Genomic DNA, 23,083 nt, shown 5'->3' with positions numbered 1-23,083 from the left:
CATGCTGCACAAATAATTATGAGCACAGTATCATTCTTGTGACTTCTCTAGCCAATAATAGAATTTTAAAGTATTAATTCAAAATCATACAAGTAACAATACATCCTAAGGAATACAAAAGAACATACCTCCAGTTCATTTTCCAGTTTCATTACTTTAGTTTTTAATTGGTTTTCTATTAAAAAGAAAAGATAAATGTTTCAATTGCCCAGATTTGTCTCAAAACAAGCTTTTAAATAAACATCAAGATAATAAAATTATTCTTTTCGTAGATCCCATCATGATTATAGTAATATGGCAACATAAGAGAAATATAACTATTTTATACTTGGGACATGGAAATAGGAGCTCTAGAAATATCTTTCAAAATAAATTGAGTCTCACATTTTAGAGATAAACCAAATTTTCTATTTCTTAATGAATAAATGGAATACACTATTAAACATCACAATAGACTTTTTTTTTCCCAAGGTACCCACCAAATTTTGCTTGCTCTTCTCCAGCCTTTTCAACTTCTTCTAAAGCTAGCTCTACCTCTTGAGCTTTCATCTAAACAACCAAAAAAAGGGTTATATCAATATGCCTTTACACTAGAAGGTAAGCAATGAAAATAAGTATTTTTTTCATTTGCTATCGCAGTACTTACCGACTGTAAAGCCTGGCACACATGAAGACTTCTAGTAAATATTTGTTGAATTAACAATTTTCTTAAGGATATAATTTCTAGATTCCTAACAGTTTGAAACATCTTTGATTCCTCTTTATGCCTCAAATCTTATCTTTAGTATTGTAACTTTTCCACTTTTTTCTCTTTTAATTGTCACTATTATAGTCTATAATTTTATGTCTAACCTCCTTCATACCATTGTATTGCAATAGCTTCAAGTCCCTTCAGTTTGTCCTGTTAACACACCTAGTTTTATCTACTTAAGGTATATTTTTGTTATTTATCAACTACTGCTCAGGAAACTTCAGTGGCTCCTTATTGCTGACACCCTGAGATACACCTTTAAAGCCCTTGAAAGGCTATTCCAAATTATACCCAACTTTTGTTTTCTCCACAATCTGCTATAAACTTTATGCACTTGTCTCCTCAAAAGCAAAGAGTAAGCATATTTTCTATTCCCAGTTTTCATTTATGGTAACCTCCAGCTCTACAATCCCTTAACATTTTACCACTGCCTTCTACTTACCTAGAACTACTCATCAGCCCTTGCCCTTTATTAGGTCTTCTCACACCTAACCTCTTCCCTTTCTAACAAATCTATATAGTTAGTCATCTGTATTTTTCATTTCGACCTCAAGATTACCATTAACATAACTAACACAGGACCTCTTTATGTTATTTTTAAACATACCCATTCTGTTTCCCCTACACATTCTTTAAAGAACTTTAGAACAGAAACTAGCAATGTTCTGCACACAACTCTTGATCCATGTGTGAAGATATCTTATTTTTGAGAGGTGCTTTAGACATTACAGAGTACTTTAAAAGAGATTATTATTCATGAAACTTCCTCCAATAGTCAAAGCTATTGTTAAAACCTATTACATACAAACCTTCATTAGTGACTGAGTAATTCTGAAAACGTGTATCACATTTTCTTGACTTTCATTTTTTAGCTCATTTACTTCCACCTAAGTAAACAGAAAAGCAACCATTTTACATTTTATAAATAACACCTAAGCAAAATATAAAAACTCTTATAGTTGTAAGATTCAGTGATTTCAGGGACAAGATTAATCATAGTTGTATGTATATTTCTATGCATTATTTATTAATTAAGTACCTTAGATAAGGAAATCAATAAATTATCTGCCAATTCTTCTTGACGAGGAAGGTCATCTGGGTCAACTTTCATGATTTCTTTCCAGTTTATATTAGGGGCCATCTTCAATTATTTCACTGTGCTTTACCTTCTGTAACAAAACAGGCAGGTATTAGCATTTTCAAGGTAAAAACATTACTGTTTTTACAGCAATCTGCAGTTTTTACATATTACATCTATGGTGTTAGCGAAGAGCTAAGGCTCCTTAACCGCGTAACAGGTAAGTGGGCAAAATAATCCTCATCAAAATTACAGCAATTAGCACAAACCATCAGATACTGTACTGGCTAAATAAACAATGACGGTTTCCTTTCTAAAACTAATCTAGGTCAGAACAAAGCTTGAGTCCCCTCCTCCACGTCCCCATACCGACGCGTGCGAACATCTAAGGGTGCCAAGCCCGGGGATCCTTGGAAGGCTGAAAATGAGCCCTGATTCGGAGAAACGGGAACTAAGGGTAAAATTAAAAACTACGGTAATTACCGATTCAAATGAGTGCAGTTGGGCCGGGGAAATCACAGGTGAAGCTAGAAGGCAGACGGACTGCAGACCAAAGACTAAGGGATCGGGAAACTGAACTGTTGCACCGGGCCTTGAGGCTTAAGGAACCTGCATGGGAAGGCACTCGCTGCTCCCGCTCACCAACATCCACCTACCTACACCAAGCCTGGCAACCAGCAGCGGTGTCTCATCTTCTGCAACCCCCGAGCCCGGCCCCGCTGCCCAGCTGACCGTTCCCTAGCGCGGTGACACCGAACTCTAGATCCCGCCACCTGGTCTAGAGCAAGTGATAGCGGCGACGGCTGCTAGGCGACACCATTTCCCTCCCCGCCAAGGCCGGGAAAGGGCCCCGGATGCAAGTTGAGCCTACATTTCACGACGGTGGATAATGCTTTACGTTTAGACTCCCCTACTGGGTCCCTGTACTGTGTGGCAAAGACTGAAGCAGGCGCGGGATAAGGACTCCAAATTCCAGAGTGCACTTCTCCGTGGAGGCTTGTGCATGCTGGGAGCTGAAGTCTCTGGGAAGAGGAGGGTGGCCGTCCCGGCGTGCAGTGCGGCGGGCTGCGCCTGTACCTGGGCGCTGGGGGAAGGAGCTGGAGGCGGGAGGCGCAGGGCTCAGGCGCGTCTCCGCTGGTGACCTGAGTGCCGTAGACGATGACTGAGATTCCTAAGGCGCCGCCCGCCGGACCGCTCTTCCTGAGGTTTCCCTAAGCCATCTCCTAGGGAACAACTCCCAGGTGAGGTGGGACTGCTGGTCAGCGGCGGGGGTGGAGTTGAGGGGAGCGGTCCCGGCTTCGAGAAGCTCGGACCGTGTGGGCGAAAGGACTCGGTCCCCGTGTAGAGGTGGGAAAAGCCCGTCTTCTCCTTAGACGTTTGCAAATGGTACTCCAGGGGGTCCCCTCTGTAAGGAGGGGGAAAAAAAGTTTTAGTTTTTTTTGCTGTCAGAATCCACTCCATAAGTGGAGTGGGGGCCGCACAGCCAAGATCGTGGTTTGGGGTAAATGAAGCATTGAGTAGAGGGCATCTCGTTCTTCGATACCGCCTGCCTTTCTTGTAGCACCATTGTCTTCGCGAACTGGAGGACTTTAAGGTTGAGGAGCTAGGATAGAGCGAAGGCTCTAGAGAGAAGAGTTTAGAATTTGTCCCAGCTAACTGCTGGGAGTGGAGAGAGACGAAGGGGCCTCAATTGTCACCAGTCCTGTGCTGTAACTTGCTTGGTTACTAAGTGTGCCCTTACATGAAAGTGCCTGCTCAGGTGTTTGCAGCTCTTCTTGTGCAAGTGTTGCTCATCCCTCTGTTCTCAGCCGTTTTGGAGTATAATATGCCACTAGGTAACCTCCTTAAGCTGTAGATTTGAAATCTAAATGACATTTTCCACTGGTTGGAGAAGCGCCTCTCATCTTTACCTTTTTTTTTTAAAGCACTTAAAAAATATAATTGACAGTAGACATTCCTTTTGAAAATAAAAAAAAATAGTGGATATCTCCAGAGCACGTGTTTGAGTAAAACAAGAAATAGTTCAGTAGAAAATAAAAACAGTACTGATTTTGTGAGGTATATTTTCAAGACATTCATCAGATTTGAAACTATGGTAATTTTTTCTAATCCTTTACTGAGAGATTATATCCAAGTACCGTTCATTATTATTTTTTACCATGCTGTACGTTACATCCCCAGGACTAGTCTCGTCTTTCTCTGACTTACTTTACTTAGCATAATCCCCTCAAGGCCCATCCATGTTGTTGCAAATGGCACGATTTCGTTCTTTTTTAAGGCTGAATAATATTTCATTGTGTATATACACACATTTTCTTTATACATTTATGTGTTGACAGAGACTGAGGCTGTTTCCATGTCTTGTCTGATATAAATAATTCTGCAGTGAATATGGGGTACAGATATCTCAAGGTAGTGATTTTGTTTCTTTCGGATTATGACCAGAAGTGGAATTGCTGGGTAATGTGGTAGTTATGATTTTAATTGTTTTCCAGAGTGGCTGCACCAGTTTACACTCTTACCATCAGTGCCTGAGGGGTACCTTTTCTCCACATCCTTACTAACACTTGTTATTTCTTGTCTTTTTGATAATAGCCGTTCTGACAGGTATGAGGTAAATATGTCATTATGGTTTTGATTTGCATTTCCCTGTGATTAGTGACTTTGAGCATCTTTTCAGGTGCATGTTAGCCATCTGTATGTCTTTTGAAAAATGTTCAGATTCTTGGCTTATTTTTAAATTAGATTGTTTTTTGTTATTGAGTTGTGTGAGTACTTTATATATTTTGGGTAATAACCCCTTGTCAGACAGATGATTTGCAAATACATTCTCCCATTCTGTAGGTTGCTTTTTCATTTTGTTGGTGGTTTTCTTTGCTGTGTGAAACTTTTTAGTTTGTTGTAGTCCCACTGGTTTATTTTTGCTTTTGTAGCCTTTGCTTTTGGTTTCAAACCGAAAAAATCATTGTCAAGGAGCTTACCCCTGTATTTACTTGTAGGATTTCATGGTTTCAAGTTTTATGTTCAGGTCTTTAATCCATTTTGAGTAAATTTTTATCAGTACTGTAAGATAAAGTCCCAGTTTCATTGTTTTGCATGTGGCCCTCCAGTTTTCCATTGATCAGAAAGACTAGCCTTTCTTCATAATATATTCTGGTCTTTTATTTCCAGGCTTTCTATTCTGTTCCACCCATGTGTGTGTGTGTGTGTGTGTGTGTGTGTGTGTGTGTGTGTGTATGTGTGTGCGTTTATGCCAATACCATACTGTTTTGATTACTACACTGTCATTATCCCATTAAATCTTCATAACAATCCATTGTAAAAGGTGCTTATATTGTCCTCATTTTCCAACGAAGTTAAGAAACTGAGGATTGGAGTGGGTTTATGCTGTGCTCAAACTTAAATGGTGTAATTGAACGAGATCTTTCTGGCTGGAAGACATTTTCTTAACAGTTATGCTGTCTCCTAGGCATGCTGGGAACCCTATTTGTAAAGTGCTTCTTCAGTCTTGCTATCTATACTAAATATATTCTTATTATATAACTTTGTTTACTCAATAATTTGAATTACATATTCCTTATCTATCAGGGAAAGTTAGGGATAAAATCTAAACGAGCACATATAATGTCATATACTATGTTTAAAACTGCTTATTTATTTTCATAGTAGGAATCTGTTGCAGCACCTTGTTTTTCCATTCATTATAGCTATTATTTTCCATTTATTCATTTACTAGTTTTGTTTTGTCACTATTGGTCTTTCTACACTTGTTCCCCTCACATTTATATTCCCAGCAACTCAGGTTACCTGGTCAAATGGTAAATTTTATTCTCATTTTTCTGAAGTGAAAACAGGTTCAGAGAAACCAAGTAATTTCCTAATAGTTAATGAAGGTAAGATTGTAACCCATATGTCATTACAGTCATGACTAAATGCAAAATCTTGATTAAATTTCATTCTTTTGCTCATTCTCATATTTTTGAGCTTGTATATCACGCTGCACACTGGAGATAAGCAGGATACAAGTTATCTATGGTATAAGTCCTAATGCACTGTAGTGTATTTGTAGCTAACTGAATAAAATTTAGCTCAAGTTCAGTCACTCACTATATAACTTTGCATAAAATTGCTTAAACTTGCCATTATTTTTTCATCAAATTTTCTGCATGAGTCAATTTTTACCAAGAGAAAGTATTTATGTGACAATTTTATAAATGGTCTCACTACTGGAACACTTGTCTGGACTTGCATTCTTTCTTCTCTGTTGTTTTATGAGCAGTTTTATCTGACTAAAATTACTTCACAGGAAAGTCTTGACTTTTATAATTGCTTCATCTGTTTTCTGTACCAGTCAACGTATATTCCATTCACTTTTTTGCTGCCTTATCGAGAAAATGAATGATAACCTACTTCTTCAGCACCTAATACAAAACATGGCCATGAAAAATTTAAAATCCACTATTTGTAGTAAATGTTTCATTTTGCTGTGTTCTCAGGGAGAGAAATCAGTGTGCAGCAAGCCACCACTTGTCTTCTGTGGACATGAAAAGACTGGCAAGATGAGTTGTCCTTGTGAATGCAGACTTCGCAGATGCTGCAGGCCAACGTTTTACAAACTTTAATAAAGTATATTAGGTTGTTTTTATTAAAATAGTTAAAATCATGAAATTATTGAACTGAGAGGACTTTACTTTCCAAGCTAAATATCCCAGATCCATGTAGTTCTTCTACAGGTTAATTTTTCCACAATTGTACTGTTGGATTATTAGAAAAAGTGGGCACTCAGTACAATTCTGTTGAGGAATTATATTAAGTTCTGGATCTCTGTAATGTAGCTCAGGAGTGATTTTCAATTGCACTTGGATTTTTTGCACATATTTAATGTCATTTCACTTTTTTTAAGCAAACATAAATCAGTCATCCCATCTATTCAGAATATGTGTTTCCTGTAGGGAAAATGCAAGTTCCTGTGGGCAGGATCCTCACCTGACCCTAATCTGCTTGCCCACTGCACACACTTACAATGCCCAAAGGCATGTGCTTGCACATGTGTTGGCAATGAGCCTTTATAAGAGCTCCACCCAGTGCTGTGTTGGGCTGGCAGAGACAGAAGCTCAGGAGAATTGCAAACTTGCCACTTACAAATGTGATTCTAGCACTCGACCTGCCACTGTGAGAATAAAGCTTGGTGTTAACCCTTTTATGTCCAACATTCTGTTGTCGTCACTCGGTCTCAGTGAATCCGGAGTGAACTTACTCAGAGGTGAAATCCCCGTCTGGCGCAATAGTTGTGAATATGCTTGTATGCCTAGAAAAAGAGCTGAAGTTTCCAGTTTTAGTATATTCATGTGGCTATAAAGTACCTTAGATTAGGTAGTTTATAAACAATGGAAATTTATTTCTCACAGTTCTGGAGGCTAGGAAGTCCAAGATCAAGGAAAGCATCCACAGTATCAGTGTCTGGTGACAGCCCCCTTCCAGGTTCATAAAAGGTATCTTTTTGTTGTATCTTCACAAGGCAGGAGCAAGGGATCTCTCTCATGCCTCTTTTATAAGGACACTCATTCCATCGGTGAGGGTGCTGCTCTCATGACCCAATCATCTACCAAAGGCACCACCTCCAAATACTATCACATTGCATATTAGAATTTAACGTGAATTTTGGGAGGATACAAACATCCAGTCTATTATTCCTGCAACTAACATTTAACAATGATGTGCTACATTCTACAGTAATGGCCCCTGTGAATGTGCTTCCCTCTGTCTATGCCTTTATGTAACCCTCTCTGCTTTGCTGGCCTCTGCCCTTACAAGTGGCTCTTTTGGACATAACTTAGGATGACTCCAAAACTGAGCTCATGACATGCATAAGAACTAGCTCCCTCTCCCTTTCTCTCATAAAATACTTGGAAACTCTTGAAAAATTCTGTTACCTTGGCTCTTGAGACTTCTTCCACACTGATTCTGGGTTTGCCTTGCTTGATGGATAGTAAAAAATATGCATTAAGCAGAGACTTGAAAGGGGTTTGTGCATTAAGACTAGCCCTCCTGAGAGCATCATTTAAGAAGTTCAGGTTAATCTACGGAGTATGACCGTAAGTAGCAGAGACTAACTTTCCAAGCTTAGCCGTGTTCCTTTTAGATATCCATCCTTAATTAAGCAGAAGAACTGTAAGCACATAAATGACCACACGCACAACCAGCAGAACTATATATATATATAGTTTATATATATATATAATTTATAAAGTATCATTGATATACAGTTTTATAAAGGTTTCACATGAACAAGATTGTGGTTTCAGCATTGACCCATATTATCAAGTCCTCACCGTCCCCGCAACCAATTGCAGTCACTGTCTGTCAGTGTAGTGAGATGATATAGAGTCACTAATTGATTCTCCCTGCTGTACTGCCTTCCCCGTGATCTACCTATATTTTAAGTGTTAATTATAGTGACCCCTAATCCTTTTCTTCCTTCTCACCCACCCTTCCCAACCCCTTCCGTTTGGTAACTGCTAGTCCCTTCTTGGAGTTTGTGAGTCTGCTGCCATTTTGTTCCTTCAGTTTTGCTTTGTTGTTATACACCACAAATGAATGAAATCATTTTGTACTTGTCTTTCTCTGCCTGGCTTATTTCACTGAGCATAATACCCTCTAGCTCCATCCATGTTGTTGCAAATGGTAGGGTTATTTTCTTTTTATGGCTGAATAATATTCCATTGTTTATATTTACCACCTCTTCCTTATCCATTCATCAACTTATGGACACTTAGGTTGCTTTCATACCTTGGCTATTGTAAATAGTACAGCAATAAACATAGAGGTGCATATGTCTTCTTGAATCAGGGATTTTGTTTTCTTCAGGTATATTCCTAGGAGTGGAATGACCAGATCAAATGGTATTCCTATTTTTATTTTTTTGAGGAACCCCCATACTGCTTTCCACAATAATTGAACTAATTTACGTTCACAGCAACAGTGTAGGAGGGTTCCCCTTTCTCTGCATCCTCGCCAACATTTGTTGTTTCTTGTCTGTTGGGTGTTGGCCATCCTAACTGGTATGAGGTGATATCTCATTGAGGTTTTAATTTGCATTTCCCTGGTGATTAGCGATGTAGAGCATCTTTTCTTTTCATGTGCCTGTTGGCCATCAGAATTTATTCCTTGGAGAAGGGTCTGTTCAGATCCTGTGCCCATTTTTTAATAGGGTTATTTTTTTTTTTAGGTGTTGAGGCATCTGAGTTCTTTATATATTTTGCATGTTAACCCCTTATCAGATAAGTAGTTTATGAATATAGTCTCACATATTGTAGGATGCCTTTTTTTTCTGCTGTTGGTGTCCTTTGCTATACAGAAGCTTTTTAGTATGATGTAGTCCCATTTGTTCATTTTTTATTTTGTTTCCCTTGCTGGAGGAGATGTATTCAGAAAAAAGTTGTTCATGTTAATATTCAAGAGATTTTTGCCTATGCTTTCTTCTAAGAGTTTATGGTTTCATGACTTACATTGAGGTCTTTGATCCATTTCAAGTTTACTTTGTGTATGAACTTAGACAGTAATCCAGTGACATTCTCTTTTTTTGTTCTTTTTATTTTGTTATACTTAATATATAATCACATGGGCAACATTTTGTCCAGTTTCATTCTCTTACATACTGCTGTCAAGCTTTGCTAAAGAGGCTGTCTTTTCTCCATTGTATATTCATGGCTCCTTTATTAGATATTAATTGACCATATATGTGTGGATTTATATCTGGGCTCTCTATTATATTCCATTGATCTATGGGTCTGTTTGTGCCAGTACCAAATTGTTTTGATTTCTGTGGCTTTATAGGAGACCTTGCAGTAAGGGACCATAACCCCTTGCTTTATTCTTCCTTCTCAGGATTGCTTTGACTATTCGGGGTCTTTTGTGGTTCCATATGAATTTTAGAACTATTTGTTGTAGTTCATTGAAGAATGCTGTTGGTATTTTGATAGGGATTGCATTGAATCTGCAGATTGCTTTAGGCATGATGGCCATTTTGACAAAATTAGTTCTTCTATCCATGAGCCCGGGAGGTATTTCCATTTATTGGTGTCTTCTTTAAGTTCTCTCGAGAATGTTGTAGTATTCAGGGTATAGGTCTTTCACCTCCTTGGTTAGGTTTATTCCCATGTATTTTATTCTTTTGGATATAATTGTAAATGGAATTATTTTCCTGATTTCTCTTTCTGCTCATACATTGTTAGTATATAGAAATACAAACGATTTTTGTGTATTAATTTTGCATCCTGAAGCTTTGGTAAATTTAGTTTTTCTTGTAGTTTTTCAGTGGATTCTTTAGGATTTTCTATGTACAATATCATGTCATCTGCAAACAGTGACAGGTTTTCTTATTCCTTACCAGTTTGGATGCCTTTGATTTCTTTTTTGTTGTCTGATTGCAATGGCTAGGACCTCCAGTACTATGTTGAATAAAAGTGGGGAGAGTGGGCATCCTTCTCTTGTTCCCCATCTTAGAGGAAAAGCTTTCAGCTTTTCACTGTTAAGGATGATGTTAGCTGTGGTTTGTCATATATGGCCTTTATTATGTTGGGGTACTTGCGCTCTATACCCATTTTGTTAAGAGTTTTTATCATGAATGGATGTTGAATTTTATCAAACGCTTTTTCAGCATCTGTCGAGATGATCGTGTGATTTTTGTCCTTTTTGTTGATGTGGTGTATGATGTTGATTGATTTTTGAATATTGTATCATGCTAGCATCCCTGGAATAAATCCCACTTGGTCATGATGAATGACTTTATTTATTCATCTATTTATCAGTCAGTCTATCTATCTATCTATCTATCTATCTATCTATCTATCTATCTATCTATCTATCAATCATCTATCTATGTACCTACCTACCTATCTATTTGTTTATTTATTTATTCATTTTGTTATCATTAATCTACAATTACATGAAGAATATTATGTTTACAAGACTCCCCCCTTCACCATGTCCCCCACCAAACCCCATTACAGTCACTGACCATCTGCGTAGAAAGATGCTGTAGAATCACTACGTCTTCTCTGTGTTGCACATCCTTCCCTATGCCCCCCACACACTATACATGCTAATCGTAAGGCCCCCTTTCTTCCCCCCACCCCCCCTTATCCCTCCCTTCACACCCATCCTTCCCAGTCCCTTTCCCTTTGGTTACTATTAGTCCATTCTTGGGTTCTGTGATTCTGCTGCTGTTTTGTTCCTTCAGTTTTTCTTTGTTCTTACACTCCACGTATGAGTGAAATCATTTGGTACTTGTCTTTCTCCACCTGGCTTATTTCACTGAGCATAATACCCTCTAGCTCCATCCATGGTGTTGCAAATGGTAGGATTTGTTTTCTTCTTATGTCTGAATAATATTCCATTGTGTATATGTACCACATCTTCTTTATCCATTCATCTACTGATGGACACTTAGGTTGCTTCCATTTCTTGGCTATTGTAAATAGTGCTGTGATAAACATAGGGGTGCATCTGTCTTTTTCAAACTGGGCTGCTGCATTCTTAGGGTAAATTCCTAGAAGTGGAATTCCTGGGTCAAATGGTATGTCTATTTTGAGCATTTTGAGGAACTTCCATACTGCTTTCCACAATGGTTGAACTAATTTACATTCCCACAAGCAGTGTAGGAGGGTTCCCCTTTCTCCACAATCTTGCCAACATTTGTTGTTTGTCTTTTGAATGGTAGCCATCCTTATTGGTGTGAGGTGATATCTCATTGTGGTTTTAATTTGCATTTCTCTGATAACTAGTGATGTGGAGCATCTTCTGATGTGTCTGTTGGCCATCAGAATTTCTTATTTGGAGAACTGTCTGTTCAGCTCCTCTGACCATTTTTTAATTGGATTATTTGATTTTTGTTTGTTGAGGTGCATGAGCTCTTTATATATTTTGGATGTCAACCCTTTAACAAATCTGTCATTTATGAATATATTCTTTCATACTGTAGGGTACCTTTTTGTTCTATTGATGGTGTCCTTTGTGGTACAAAAGCTTTTCAGCTTGAGATAGTCCCACTTGTTCATTTTTGCTTTTGTTTCCCTTGCCCGGGGATATATGTTCATGAAGAAGTCCCTCATGTTTATGTCTGAGAGATTTTTGCCTATGTTTTTTTCTAAGAGTTTTAGGTTCTATGACTTACATTCAGGTCTTTGATCCATTTCGGATTTACTTTTCTGTATGGGGTTAGACAGTGATCCAGTTTCATTCTCTTACATGTAGCTGTCCAGTTTTGCCAGCACCATCTGTTGAAGAGGCTGTCATTTCCCCATTGTATGTCCATGGCTCCTTTATCATATATTAATTGGCCATATATGTTTGGGTTAATATCTGGAGTCACTATTCTGTTCCCACTGGTCTGTGGCTCTGTTCTCGTACCAGTACCAAACTATCTTGATTACTGTGGCCTTGTAGTAGAGCTTGAAGTTGGGGAGTGAGATTCCCCCACTTTTTTCTTCCTTCTCAGGATTGCTTTGGCTATTTGGGGTCTTTGGTGTTTCCATAGTAATTTTTGAACTATTTGTTCCAGTTCATTGAATAATGCTGTTGGTATTTTGATAGGGATTGCATTGAATCTGTATATTGCTTTGGGCAGGATGGCCATTTTGATGATATTAATTCTTCCTAGCCAAGAGCATGGGATGAGTTTCCATTTGTTAGTGTCCTGTTAATTTCTCTTAAGAGTGTTTTATAGTTTTCAGGGTATAAGGTCTTTCACTTCCTTGGTTAGGTTTATTCCTAAGTATTTTATTCCTTTTGATGCAATTGTGAATGAAATTGTTTTCCTGATTTCTCTTTCTATTAGTTCATTGTTAGTGTATAGGAAAGCCACAGATTTCTGTCTGTTAATTTTGTATCCTGCAACTTTGATGTATTCCGATATCTGTTATAGTAGTTTTGGAGTGGAGTCTTTAGGGTTTTTTATGTACAATATCATGTCATCTGCAAATAGTGACAGTTTAACTTCTTCTTTACCAATTTGGATTCCTTGTATTTCTTTGTTTTGTCTAATTGCCGTGGCTAGGACCTCCAGTACTATGTTGAATAACAGTGGGGAGAGTGGGCATCCGTCTTATTTCTGATCTCAGAGGAAAAGCTTTCAGCTTCTCCCTGTTCAGCATGATGTTGGCTGTGGGTTTATCATATGTGGCCTTTAGTATGTTGAGGTACTTGCCCTCTGTGCCCATTTTGTTGAGAGTTTTTATCATGAATGGATGTTGAATTTTGTCGAATGCTTTTTCAGCATCTATGGAGATTATCATGTGGTTTTTGTCTTTCTTTTTGTTGATGTGGTGGATGATGTTGATGGATTTTCGAATGCTGTACCATCCTTGCATCCCTGGGATGAATCCCACTTGGTCATGGTGTATGATCCTTTTGATGTATTTTTGAATTCGGGTTGCTAATATTTTGTTGAGTATTTTTGCATCTATGATCAACAGGGATATTGGTCTGTAGTTTTCTTTTTTGGTGGGGTCTTTGCCTGGTTTTAGTATTAGGGTGATGTTGGCTTCATAAAATGAGTTTGGGAGTATTCCCTCCTCTTCTATTTTTTGGAAAACTTTAAAGAGAATGCGTATTATGTCTTCTCTGTATGTCTGATAAAATTCTGAGGTAAATCCATCTGGCCCGTGAGTTTTGTTCTTGGGTAGTTTTTTGATTACTGCTTCAGTTTCTTTGCTGGTAATTCGTTTGTTTAGATTTTCTGTTTCCTCCTTGGTCAGGCTTGGAAGGTTGTATTTTTGTAGGAAGTTGTCCATTTCTCCTAGGTTTTCCAGCTTGTTAGCATATAGGTTTTCATAGTACTCTCTAATAATTCTTTGTATTTCTGTGGCGTCTGTCGTGATGTTTCCTTTCATGTTTCTGATTCTGTTGATGTGTGTTGATTCTCTTTTTCTCTTAATACATCTGTCTAGAGGCTTATCTATTTTGTTTATTTTCTCAGAGAATCAGCTCTTGGTTTCATTGATTTTTTCTATTGTTTTATTCTTCTCAATTTTATTTATTTCTTCTCTGATCTTTATTATGTCCCTCCTTCTGCTGACTTTAGGCCTCATTTGTTCTCTTTTTTTCAAGTTCAATAATTGTGACATCAGACTATTCATTTGAGTTTGTTCTTTCTTCTTTAAGTGTGCCTGGATTGCTATATACTTTCCTCTTAAGACTGCTTTAGCTGCGTCCCACAGAAGTTGGGGCTTTGTGTTGTTGTTGTCATTTGTTTCCATAGATTGCTTGATCTCTATTTTAATTTGGTCATTGATCCATTGATTATTTAGGAGTGTTGGGAGCAAACATTAAGCCTCCATGTGCTTGTGGGCCTTTTTGCTTTCTTTGTACAATTTATTTCTCGTTTTGTACCTTTGTGGTCTGAAAAGTTGTTTGGTAGAATTTCAATCTTTTGGAATTTTCTGAGGCTCTTTTTGTGGCCTTGTATGTGGTCTATTCTGGAGAATGTTCCATGTACACTTGAGAAGAATGTGTATCCTGTTGCTTTTGGATATAGAGTTCTATAGATGTCTATTAGGTCCATCTGTTCTAGTGTGTTGTTTAGTGCCTCTGTGTCCTTACTTATTTTCTGTCTGGTGGATCTGTCCTTTGGAGTGAATGATGTGTTGAAGTCTCTTAAAACGAATGCATTGCATTGTGTTTCCTCCTTTAGTTCTGTTAGTATTTGTTTCACATATGCTGTTGTTCCTCTGTTTGGTGCATATATATTTACAATGGTTATATCTTCTTGTTGTACTGAGCCCTTTATCATTACGTAATGTCCTTCTTTATCTCTTGTTACTTTCTTTGTTTTGAAGTCTATTTTGTCTGGTACAAGTACTGCAACACCTGCTTTTTTCTCCCTGTTGTTTGCATGAAATATGTTTTTCCATCTCTTGACTTTTAGTCTGTGCATGTCTTTGGGTTTGAGGTGAGTTTCTTGTAAGATGGGTCTTGTTTTTTTATCTATTCAGTGACTCTTTGTCTTTTGATTGGTGCATTCAGTCCATTTACATTTAGGGTGATTATCGATAGGTGTGTACTTATTGCTATTGCACGCTTTAGATTCATGATTTCCAAAGGTTCAAGGTTAATTTCCTTATTATCTAGTCTAATTAATTCAGTATGCTGTTACAAGCACAGTCTAAAGGTTATTTTCTGTTTCTCCTCCTTTTTCTTCCCCCTCCATTCTTAATATATTAGGTATCATATGCTGTACTTTTTGTCTGTCCCTTGATTGACTTAGGAGATAGTTAATTTAATTTTGCATTTTCTTAATAAGTAGCTGTTCTACTTTCTTTACTGTGGTTTTTTTTTTATCTCTGGTGACAGCTATTCAACCTTAGGAACACTTCCATCTATAGCAGCCCCTCCAAAATAGACTGTAGATATGGTTTGTGGGAGGTAAATTCTCTCAGCTTTTGCTTATCTGGAAATTGTTTAATCCCTCCTTCAAATTTAAATGATAATCTTGCTGGATAAAGTAATCTTGGTTCCAGGCCCTTCTGCTTCATGGCATTAAATACATCATGCCACTCCCTTCTGACCTATAAGGTTTCTGCTGAGAAGTCTGATGTTAGCCTGGTGGACTTTCCTTTGTACGTGATCTTATTTCTGTCTCTGGCTGCTTTTAACAGTGTGTCCTTATCCTTGATCTTTCCCATTTTAATTACTATGTGTCTTGGTGGTGTCTTCCTTGGCTCCCTTGTGTTGGGAGATCTGTGGATCTCCATGGCCTGACAGACTATCTCCTTCCCCACATTGGGGAAGTTTTCAGCAATTATTTCTTCAAAGACACTTTCTATCCCTTTTTCTCTCTCTTCTTCTTCTGGTACCCCCATAATGCGAATATTGTTCCATTTGGGTGGTTCACACAGTTCTCTCAACATTCTTTCATTCTTAGAGATCCTTTTTTCTCTCTGTGCCTCAGCTTCTTTGTATTCCTCTTCTCTAGTTTCTATTTCATTTATTGTCTCCTCCACCGTATCCAACCTGCTTTTAATACCCTCCATCGTGCTCTTCAATGATTGGATCTCTGACCTGAATTCATTCCTGAGTTCTTGGATGTCTTTCCATACCTCCATTAGCATGTTGATGATTTTTATTTTGAACTCCCTTTCAGGAAGAGTCACGAGGTCCATATCATTTAAATCTTTCTCCGGAGTTGTTTTAATCATTTTTCTCTGGAGCAGGTTTCTTTGGTGTTTCATTTTTCTGTATGGCGCCCTCTAGTGTCCAGAAGCTTTCCTCTGGAGCTCCTCAGCCCCTGAAGCTATGTCGGGTTTGCAGGGGAGCGGTACTGGTGCCTGGGAGGAGGAAAGAGCTGTTCCCCGCTTCCCGGCTGCTGTGCCTGTCTCCACCGCCTGAACCAGTGGGCCGAGCACACAGATATAAGCTTTTGTCCCAGAGCAGCCGGATATGGATCCCTGCTTTCTACAAGCGGCCGTAATCCCAGTCTCCCCAGGAACTCCACCTATCCCAACTTCCCAACCTCGTAATCAGAAGAGTATAATGAAAGCACCATGAAATGTAGGTTTGTGCCCCTAGCGCAGATCTCTGGAACTAGGTATTCAGTTGTCCCAAGTCTTCCACTCCTTCCCTGCTCAGTTTCTCTTCCTCCAGCTGATGAGCTGGGGTGGGGGAAGGGCTTGGGTCCTGCTGAGCCACAGCTTTGGTACGTTACCCCATTTGGTGAGGTCTGCTCTTTTCTCCAGGTGTCTGCAGTCTGGCGCCGCCCTTTGTCCTGTTGCTCTCACAGGATTAGTTGCGCCAGTTATATTTTCTAATTGTATCCAGTTTTAGGAGGAAGCCTCTGTCTCTCCTGTCACCCTGCCATCTTTAATCTGATGAATGACTTTTTGTTGTATATTTGAATTCAGTTTGCTGATATTTTGTGGAGGATTTTTGTATCTATGTTCATCAGGGATATTGCTCTGTAATTTCTTTTTTTGTGCTGTCTTTGCCTGGTTTTGATATTAAAGGGATGCTGGCCTCATTGAATGATTTTGGAAGTGTTCCCTCCTCTTCTACTTTTGGAAAACTTCAAAGAGGATGGGTATTAGGTCTTCACTAAATGTCTGATAAAATTCAGTGGTGAAGCCATCTGGTCGGGGAGTTTTGTTCTTAGGTACTTTTTTGTTTACCAATTCAATTTCGTTGCTGGCATTTTGTCTGTTCAGATATCTGTTTCTTCCTGGGTCAGTGTTGGAAGGCTGTATTTTTCTAGTAAGTTGTCCATTTCTTCTAGGTTATCCAGTTTGTTGGCATATAATATTTCATAGTATTCTTTAATAATCCTTTGTATTTTCATGGTGTCTAGTGATTTTTCCTTTCTCATTTCAGATTCTGTTTATATGTGTACTCTCTTTTTTTCTTGATAAGTCTGGCTAGGGGTTTATCTATTTTGCTTATTTTCTTGAAGAACCAGCTCTTGCTTTCATTGATTCTTTCTGTTGGTTTATTCTTCTCAATTTTATTTATTTCTGCTCTGATCTTTATTATGTCCCTCCTTCTACTGACTTTGGGCCTCATTTGTTCTTCTTTTTCTAGTTTCATTAATTGTGAGTTTAGACTGTTCATTTCGGATTGTTGTTTCTTGAGATAGGCCTCAATTGCGATATACTTTCCTCTTAGAACTGCCTTTGCTATATCCCACAGGTTTGGCCTGTTGAATTGTTTTTTTTCATTTGTCTCCATATATTGCTTGTGCTCTGTTTTTATTTAGTCATTGATCCTTTGATTACTTAGAAGCATGTTGTTAAGCCTTCATGTGTTTGTGGACTTCTTTGTTTTCTTTGCATAATTTATTTCTAGTTTTGTATCTTTGTGGTCTGAGAAGCTGCTTGGTGCAATTTCAATCCTTCTGAATTTACTGAGGCTCATTTTGTGGTACCTATGTGCGATCTATTCTGGAAAATGTTCTATGTGCACTTGAGAAGAACGTGTATCCTTCTGCTTTTGGGTGGAGTGTTCTGTAGATGTCTGTTAGGTCCATCTGTTCTAATGTGTTGTTCAGTGCCTCTGTCTCTACTTCTTTTCTATCTGGCTGATCTGTCCTTTGGAGTGAGTGGTGAGTTGAAGTCTCCTAAAATGAATGCATTGCATTCTATTTCCTCCTTTAATTCTGCTAGTTTTTGTTTCACATATTTAAATGCTTCTATATTGGTTGCATATATATTTATAATGATTATATCCTCTTGTTGAACTGACCCCTTTATCATTATGTAAGATCCTTCTTTGTCTCTTGTTTCTCTCTTTGTTTTGAAATCTATTTTGTCTGATGTAAGTACTGCATCTCCTGATTTTTTCTCCATTTTTTGCATGGAATATCTTTTTCCATCCCTTTGCTTTTAGTCTGTGTATGTTTTGTCTTTGAAGTGAGTCTTTTGTAGGCACCATATAGATGGGTCTTGTTTTTTTATCCATTCAGTGACTCTGTGTCTTTTGATTGGTGCATTCAGTTCATTTACATTTAGGATGATTATCAATAGATATGTACTTATTGTCATTGTAGGCTTTAGATTTAGCCTGTGGGCTTGGGTGGGGGCAGTGCTTGGGTCCAGTCAGATCACAGCTCTGCTACTTTACCATTTTCTGTAAGGTCTTCTCTTTTCCCCAGATGTAGGCAGTCTATTCTGCAGTCTTTGGGTCACTTTTTCAGGTTTAGTTATTTTTTCCTGTATTTTCATGTTTTATGTGATTTTGAGGGGAGGTTTCTGCCTCAATTCTCATGCCACCATCATTTTCCCTCTCCTCCCTTTATATTTATACTTATTAAATAAAGATATTTATATCCAAGAATGGACTTACAGGATCATGGGGTTGGTATATCCAAACTGTAGAGTAGACTGGCGGTCTTGCAACTCCCCAGCAGGCCTTGATGTTTCACTCTTTAGGTCAAATTCCTTCTCAGGGAACGAACAATTTTGCTTTTAAAGTGATTCAACTGAACAGATGAAATCAATCCATGTCATGGAGTATAATCTATTTAAAATCATCTGATTGTGAATGTTAATCATATACAAAATACCTTCATATCAACAGCTAGATTAATGTTTGAATACTTCTGTAGACTAGCCAAGTAGATGCATAAAACTAACCATAACACTAGTCATCAGGAACAGTACATATTTTGTAATGCCCTCTACCCAGTGATGATTAGCACCTCATTAAATCCACTTGGTGCTTCTTAAACCCCTCACGCATACCCAATTTATAAAGGGCCAACATAAATTTTAAAGGTTACCCAAGGGAGTTTAATGAAAGAAAGAGAGGGAGTTAGTTCTAATATATGCTTATGACCTCAGTTGTGGAGTCATCTGAGGTTCTGCCCAAAAAAAGAGCCAATTGTGGGAGTAGAGGTTAGTGGTACAGGCAGTGGTTACAAAGGACCTCAATAAAGAAAACAATAACGAAAACCTGAATATCACCAGTTGTCTTCAGAAGGAAGATGAAATAGAGGTAAAGGAAACTTTAGGTCCCCTATAATGTGCAGTTTTGTTTCTGAAGAACTTTGTAACACTCATGAGAGTCTCATCTTTGAATATAGTGGTCAAGTAAACACTTTTGCTTTCCTTTTTTTCTTCTCTCTTCATTCTGCTTTAATGCTATTGTGTTTAAAAACTATGTTTAACAGGGATGTAAGGTACTATCATCTCTAAAAGAATAGACCATACCCTCATTCCCTGATCAGAGGCCTCTCTTTTGAAAGCTTGGAGCACAGGACAATTCCAAAAGTTCAATCAAGTTGAGAGTTTTCATTTTTATGTTGGATCTGAGCATTTCAATTACTGAATGAAACTGTTGTGACTTAAAGTGCCTATAACTTACTACATGCTGAAATTCTGGAATCTGTCGAAGTTTCTCAGAGTAACATTTTATAACCTTGCGTTCTTTAAGCCTTTAGATTCCACCTAAAATTTTTATTCTGTTTATAAAATTACATGTCACGGTCTATATACATATATATGTGTGTGTGTGTGTGTGTGTGTATGTAAAACAAGTTTCTCAAATTAAAAGGACTAAATACCCTTAATCAGCTTCATATAAAACTTGGCTAAATTGTCCTCCATTAAAACTGCATTGTAATTTTAATGTATGCATTTTTTATTCAGCGGCTTGAGATATCTAACTTAAAAAAAGTAAAAATTAGGGGGGCAGAGCCAAGATGGTGGCATTAGTAGAGCAGTGGAAATCTCCTCCCAAAACCACATATATTTTTGAAAATACAACAAATACAACTCTCCCTAAATGAGAGACCAGAAGATACAGGACAACAGCCAGACTACATCCACACCTGCGAGAACCCAGCGCCTTGCGAAGGAGGTAAGAAACAAGCCGCGGCCCGGCGGGACCTGAGCACCCCTCACCCCAGCTCCCAGCGGGAGGAGAGGAGTCGGAGCAGGGAAGGAGAGGGATCTGAGGACTGCTAAATAGCCAGCCCTAGCCATCTGTACCAGAGCGCAGACACAGTGCGTGCGTGGGGTGCTGGAAACTAGGGAAACAGGACAGTAAGACCTGTGAGCAGGTCCCTGCAGCCGGCGCCCAAGGGACAAAGAAAAGCAAGTGCTTTTTGAAAGTCTTAAAGGGACAGGGACCCCACAGCTGGACGGAAGCGTCCCGGGACACTTAGCCCAGCAGCTGGGAATCCCAGGGAACTCTGGCACCCTATCCCCCTGGACAGTAGGGCAGCTCGGAGGCCCCTCACAGAGATAAACAACCTCCTGGCCGTTTCCCCTCTGACGCGGCTCCACCATATCAGAGCAGCAGCCCGAGGCAGGCCATGCCCACAGCAACTGTGGAGCTAAACTCCATAGCAGCCGGGCAAGAATCAGAGGCCCAGTCTGCGCGCAGCTGCCCAGCACAAGTCGCTAGAGGTTGCTGTTCTCCCAGGAGAGGAAGGCCACAAACCAATAAGAAGGGACATTCTTCCAGCCGTCACTCGTCCCAGCTCACAAACTATCTCTATCACCATGAAAAGGTAGAATCTGAGACAGATCAAAATCACAGAGTCAACACCTGAGAAGGAGATAGACCTAACCAGTCTTCCTGAAAAAGAATTCAAAATAAAAATCATAAACATGCTGATGGATCTGCAGAGAAATATACAAGAGCTAAGGGATGACGTCTGGAGGGAGATTACAGAAGTGAAACAATCTCTGGAAGGATTTATAAGCAGAATGGATAAGATGCATGAGGCCATTGATGGAATAGAAACCAGAGAACAGGAACACGTAGAAGCTGACGAGGAGAGAGATAAAAGGATCTCCAGGAATGAAACGATATTAAGAGAACTATGTGACCAATCCAAAGGGAACAATATCCGCATTATAGGGGTACCAGAAGAAGACGAGAGAGAAAAAGGGATAGAAAGTGTCTTTGAAGAAATAATTGCTGAGAACTTCCCCAAACTGGGGGAGGAAATAGTTGCTCAGACTACGGAAGTACACAGAACTCCCAACAGAAGGGACTCAAAGAGGACAACACCAAGACACATAATAATTAAAATGGCAAAGATCAAGGACAAGGACAGAGTATTAAAGGCAGCCAGAGAGAGAAAAAAGGTCACGTACAACGGAAAACCCATCAGGCTATCATCAGACTTCTCAACAGAAACCTTACAGGCCAGAAGAGAATGGCATGATATATTTAATGCAATGAAACAGAAGGGCCTTGAACCAAGAATACTGTATCCAGCACGATTATCATTTAAATATGAAGGAGGGATTAAACAATTCCCAAACAAGCAAAAGTTGAGGGAATTTGCCTCCCACAAACCATCTCTACAGGGTATTTTAGAGGGACCGTTCTAGATGGGAGCACTCCTAAAAAGAGCACAGAACAAAACACCCAACATATGAAGAATGGAGGAGGAGGAATAAAAAGGGAGAGAAATAATCATCAGACTGCATTTATAATAGCTCAATAAGTGAATTAAGTTAGACAGTAAGGTAGTAAAGAAGCTAACCTTGAACCTTTGGTAACCACGAATCTCAAGCCTGCAATGGCAATAAGTACATATCTTTCAATAATCACCCTAAATGTAAATGGACTGAACACACCAATCAAAAGACACAGAGTAATAGAATGGATAAAAAAGCAAGACCCATCTATATGCTTCTTACAAGAGACTCACCTCAAACCCAAAGACATGCACAGATTAAAAGTCAAGGGATGGAAAAAGATATTTCATGCAAACAGTAGGGAGAAAAAAGCAGGTGTGGCAATACTGGTATCAGACAAAATAGACTTTAAAACAAAGAAAGTAACAAAAGATAAAGAAGGACATTACATAATGATAAAGGGCACCATCCAACAAGAGGATATAACCATTATCAATACATATGCACCCAATACAGGAGCACCAACATATCTGAAACAAATACTAACAGAACTAAAGGATTAAATAGAATGCAATGCATTCATTTTGGGAGACTTTAACACACCATTCACTCCAAAGGGCAGATCCACCAGACAGAAAATAAGTGAGGACACAGAGGCACTGAACAACACACTAAAATAGATGGACCTACTAGACATCTATAGAACTCTACATCCAAAAGCAACAGGATACACATTCTTCTCAAGTGCACATGGAACATTCTCCAGAATAGACCACGTACTAGGCCACAAAAAGAGCCTCAGTAAATTCCAAAAGATTGAAATCCTACCAACCAACTTTTCAGACCACAAAGGTATAAAACTAGAAATAAATTGTACAAAGAAAGCAAAAAGGCTCACAAACACATGGAGGCTTAGCAACATGCTCCTAAATAATCAGTGGATCAACAACCAAATTAAAATGGAGATCCAACAATATATGGAAACAAATGTCAACTTCTGTGGGATGCAGCTTCTGTGGGACTCAGCAAAAGCAGTCTTAAGAGGAAAGTATATAGCAATCCATGCATATTTAAAGAAGGTAGAACAATCCCAAATGAATAGTCTAATGTCACAATTGTCGAAATTGGTAAAAGAAGAACAAATGAGGCCTAAGGTCAGCAGACAGATGGACATAATAAAGATCAGAGAAGAAATAAATAAAATTGAGAAGAATAAAACAATAGAAAAAAATCAATGAAACCAAGACCTGGTACTTTGAGAAAATAAACAAAATAGATAAGCCTCTAGCCAGACTTATTAAGCGAAAAAGAGAGTCAACACACATCAACAGAATCAGAAATGGGAAAGGAAAAATCTTGATGTACCCCACAGAAATACAAAGAATTATTAGAGAA

The 23,083-nt window shown here is 38.7% G+C and overlaps 2 protein-coding genes across 11 annotated transcripts in view; one reads left to right on the top strand and one right to left on the bottom strand.

Moving 5' to 3' along the window:
- Positions 1–2,756, bottom strand: part of CEP290 (centrosomal protein 290) — a 97,526-nt gene extending 94,770 nt beyond the window's left edge. For 2 of the 6 annotated variants that reach the window (XM_057486883.1, XM_057486886.1), the window contains exons 1-5: positions 2,486–2,665; positions 1,791–1,920; positions 1,561–1,638; positions 480–549; positions 129–175 (exon numbers count right to left, since the gene is read on the bottom strand). In XM_057486883.1, the coding sequence (XP_057342866.1) occupies positions 129–175; positions 480–549; positions 1,561–1,638; positions 1,791–1,892 (297 nt within the window). In that variant the 5' untranslated portion in view covers positions 1,893–1,920; positions 2,486–2,665. The other 4 variants (XM_057486885.1, XM_057486884.1, XM_057486888.1 and 1 more) reach the window with 4 other exon arrangements.
- A 119-nt stretch (positions 2,757–2,875) lies between these two features.
- Positions 2,876–23,083, top strand: part of TMTC3 (transmembrane O-mannosyltransferase targeting cadherins 3) — an 84,501-nt gene continuing 64,293 nt past the window's right edge. Inside the window, exons 1-2 of one of the 5 annotated variants that reach the window (XM_057486891.1) lie at positions 2,876–3,070; positions 4,325–4,436. Coding sequence is in view for 2 of the 5 variants with exons in the window: in XM_057486890.1 (XP_057342873.1) it covers positions 4,439–4,443 (5 nt within the window). In the remaining 3 variants the exon portion in view is untranslated. Of the gene's footprint in view, positions 3,076–4,324; positions 4,444–23,083 lie in introns of all 5 variants that reach the window. The other 4 variants (XM_057486890.1, XM_057486895.1, XM_036905337.2 and 1 more) reach the window with 4 other exon arrangements.

The sequence above is a fragment of the Manis pentadactyla genome, chromosome 10 (assembly GCF_030020395.1).
Source record: "Manis pentadactyla isolate mManPen7 chromosome 10, mManPen7.hap1, whole genome shotgun sequence".
NCBI lineage: Eukaryota > Metazoa > Chordata > Mammalia > Pholidota > Manidae > Manis > Manis pentadactyla.
The sequence above is the reverse complement of the archived record's forward strand: the minus strand, read 5'-3'. Positions and strand labels throughout refer to the sequence as shown.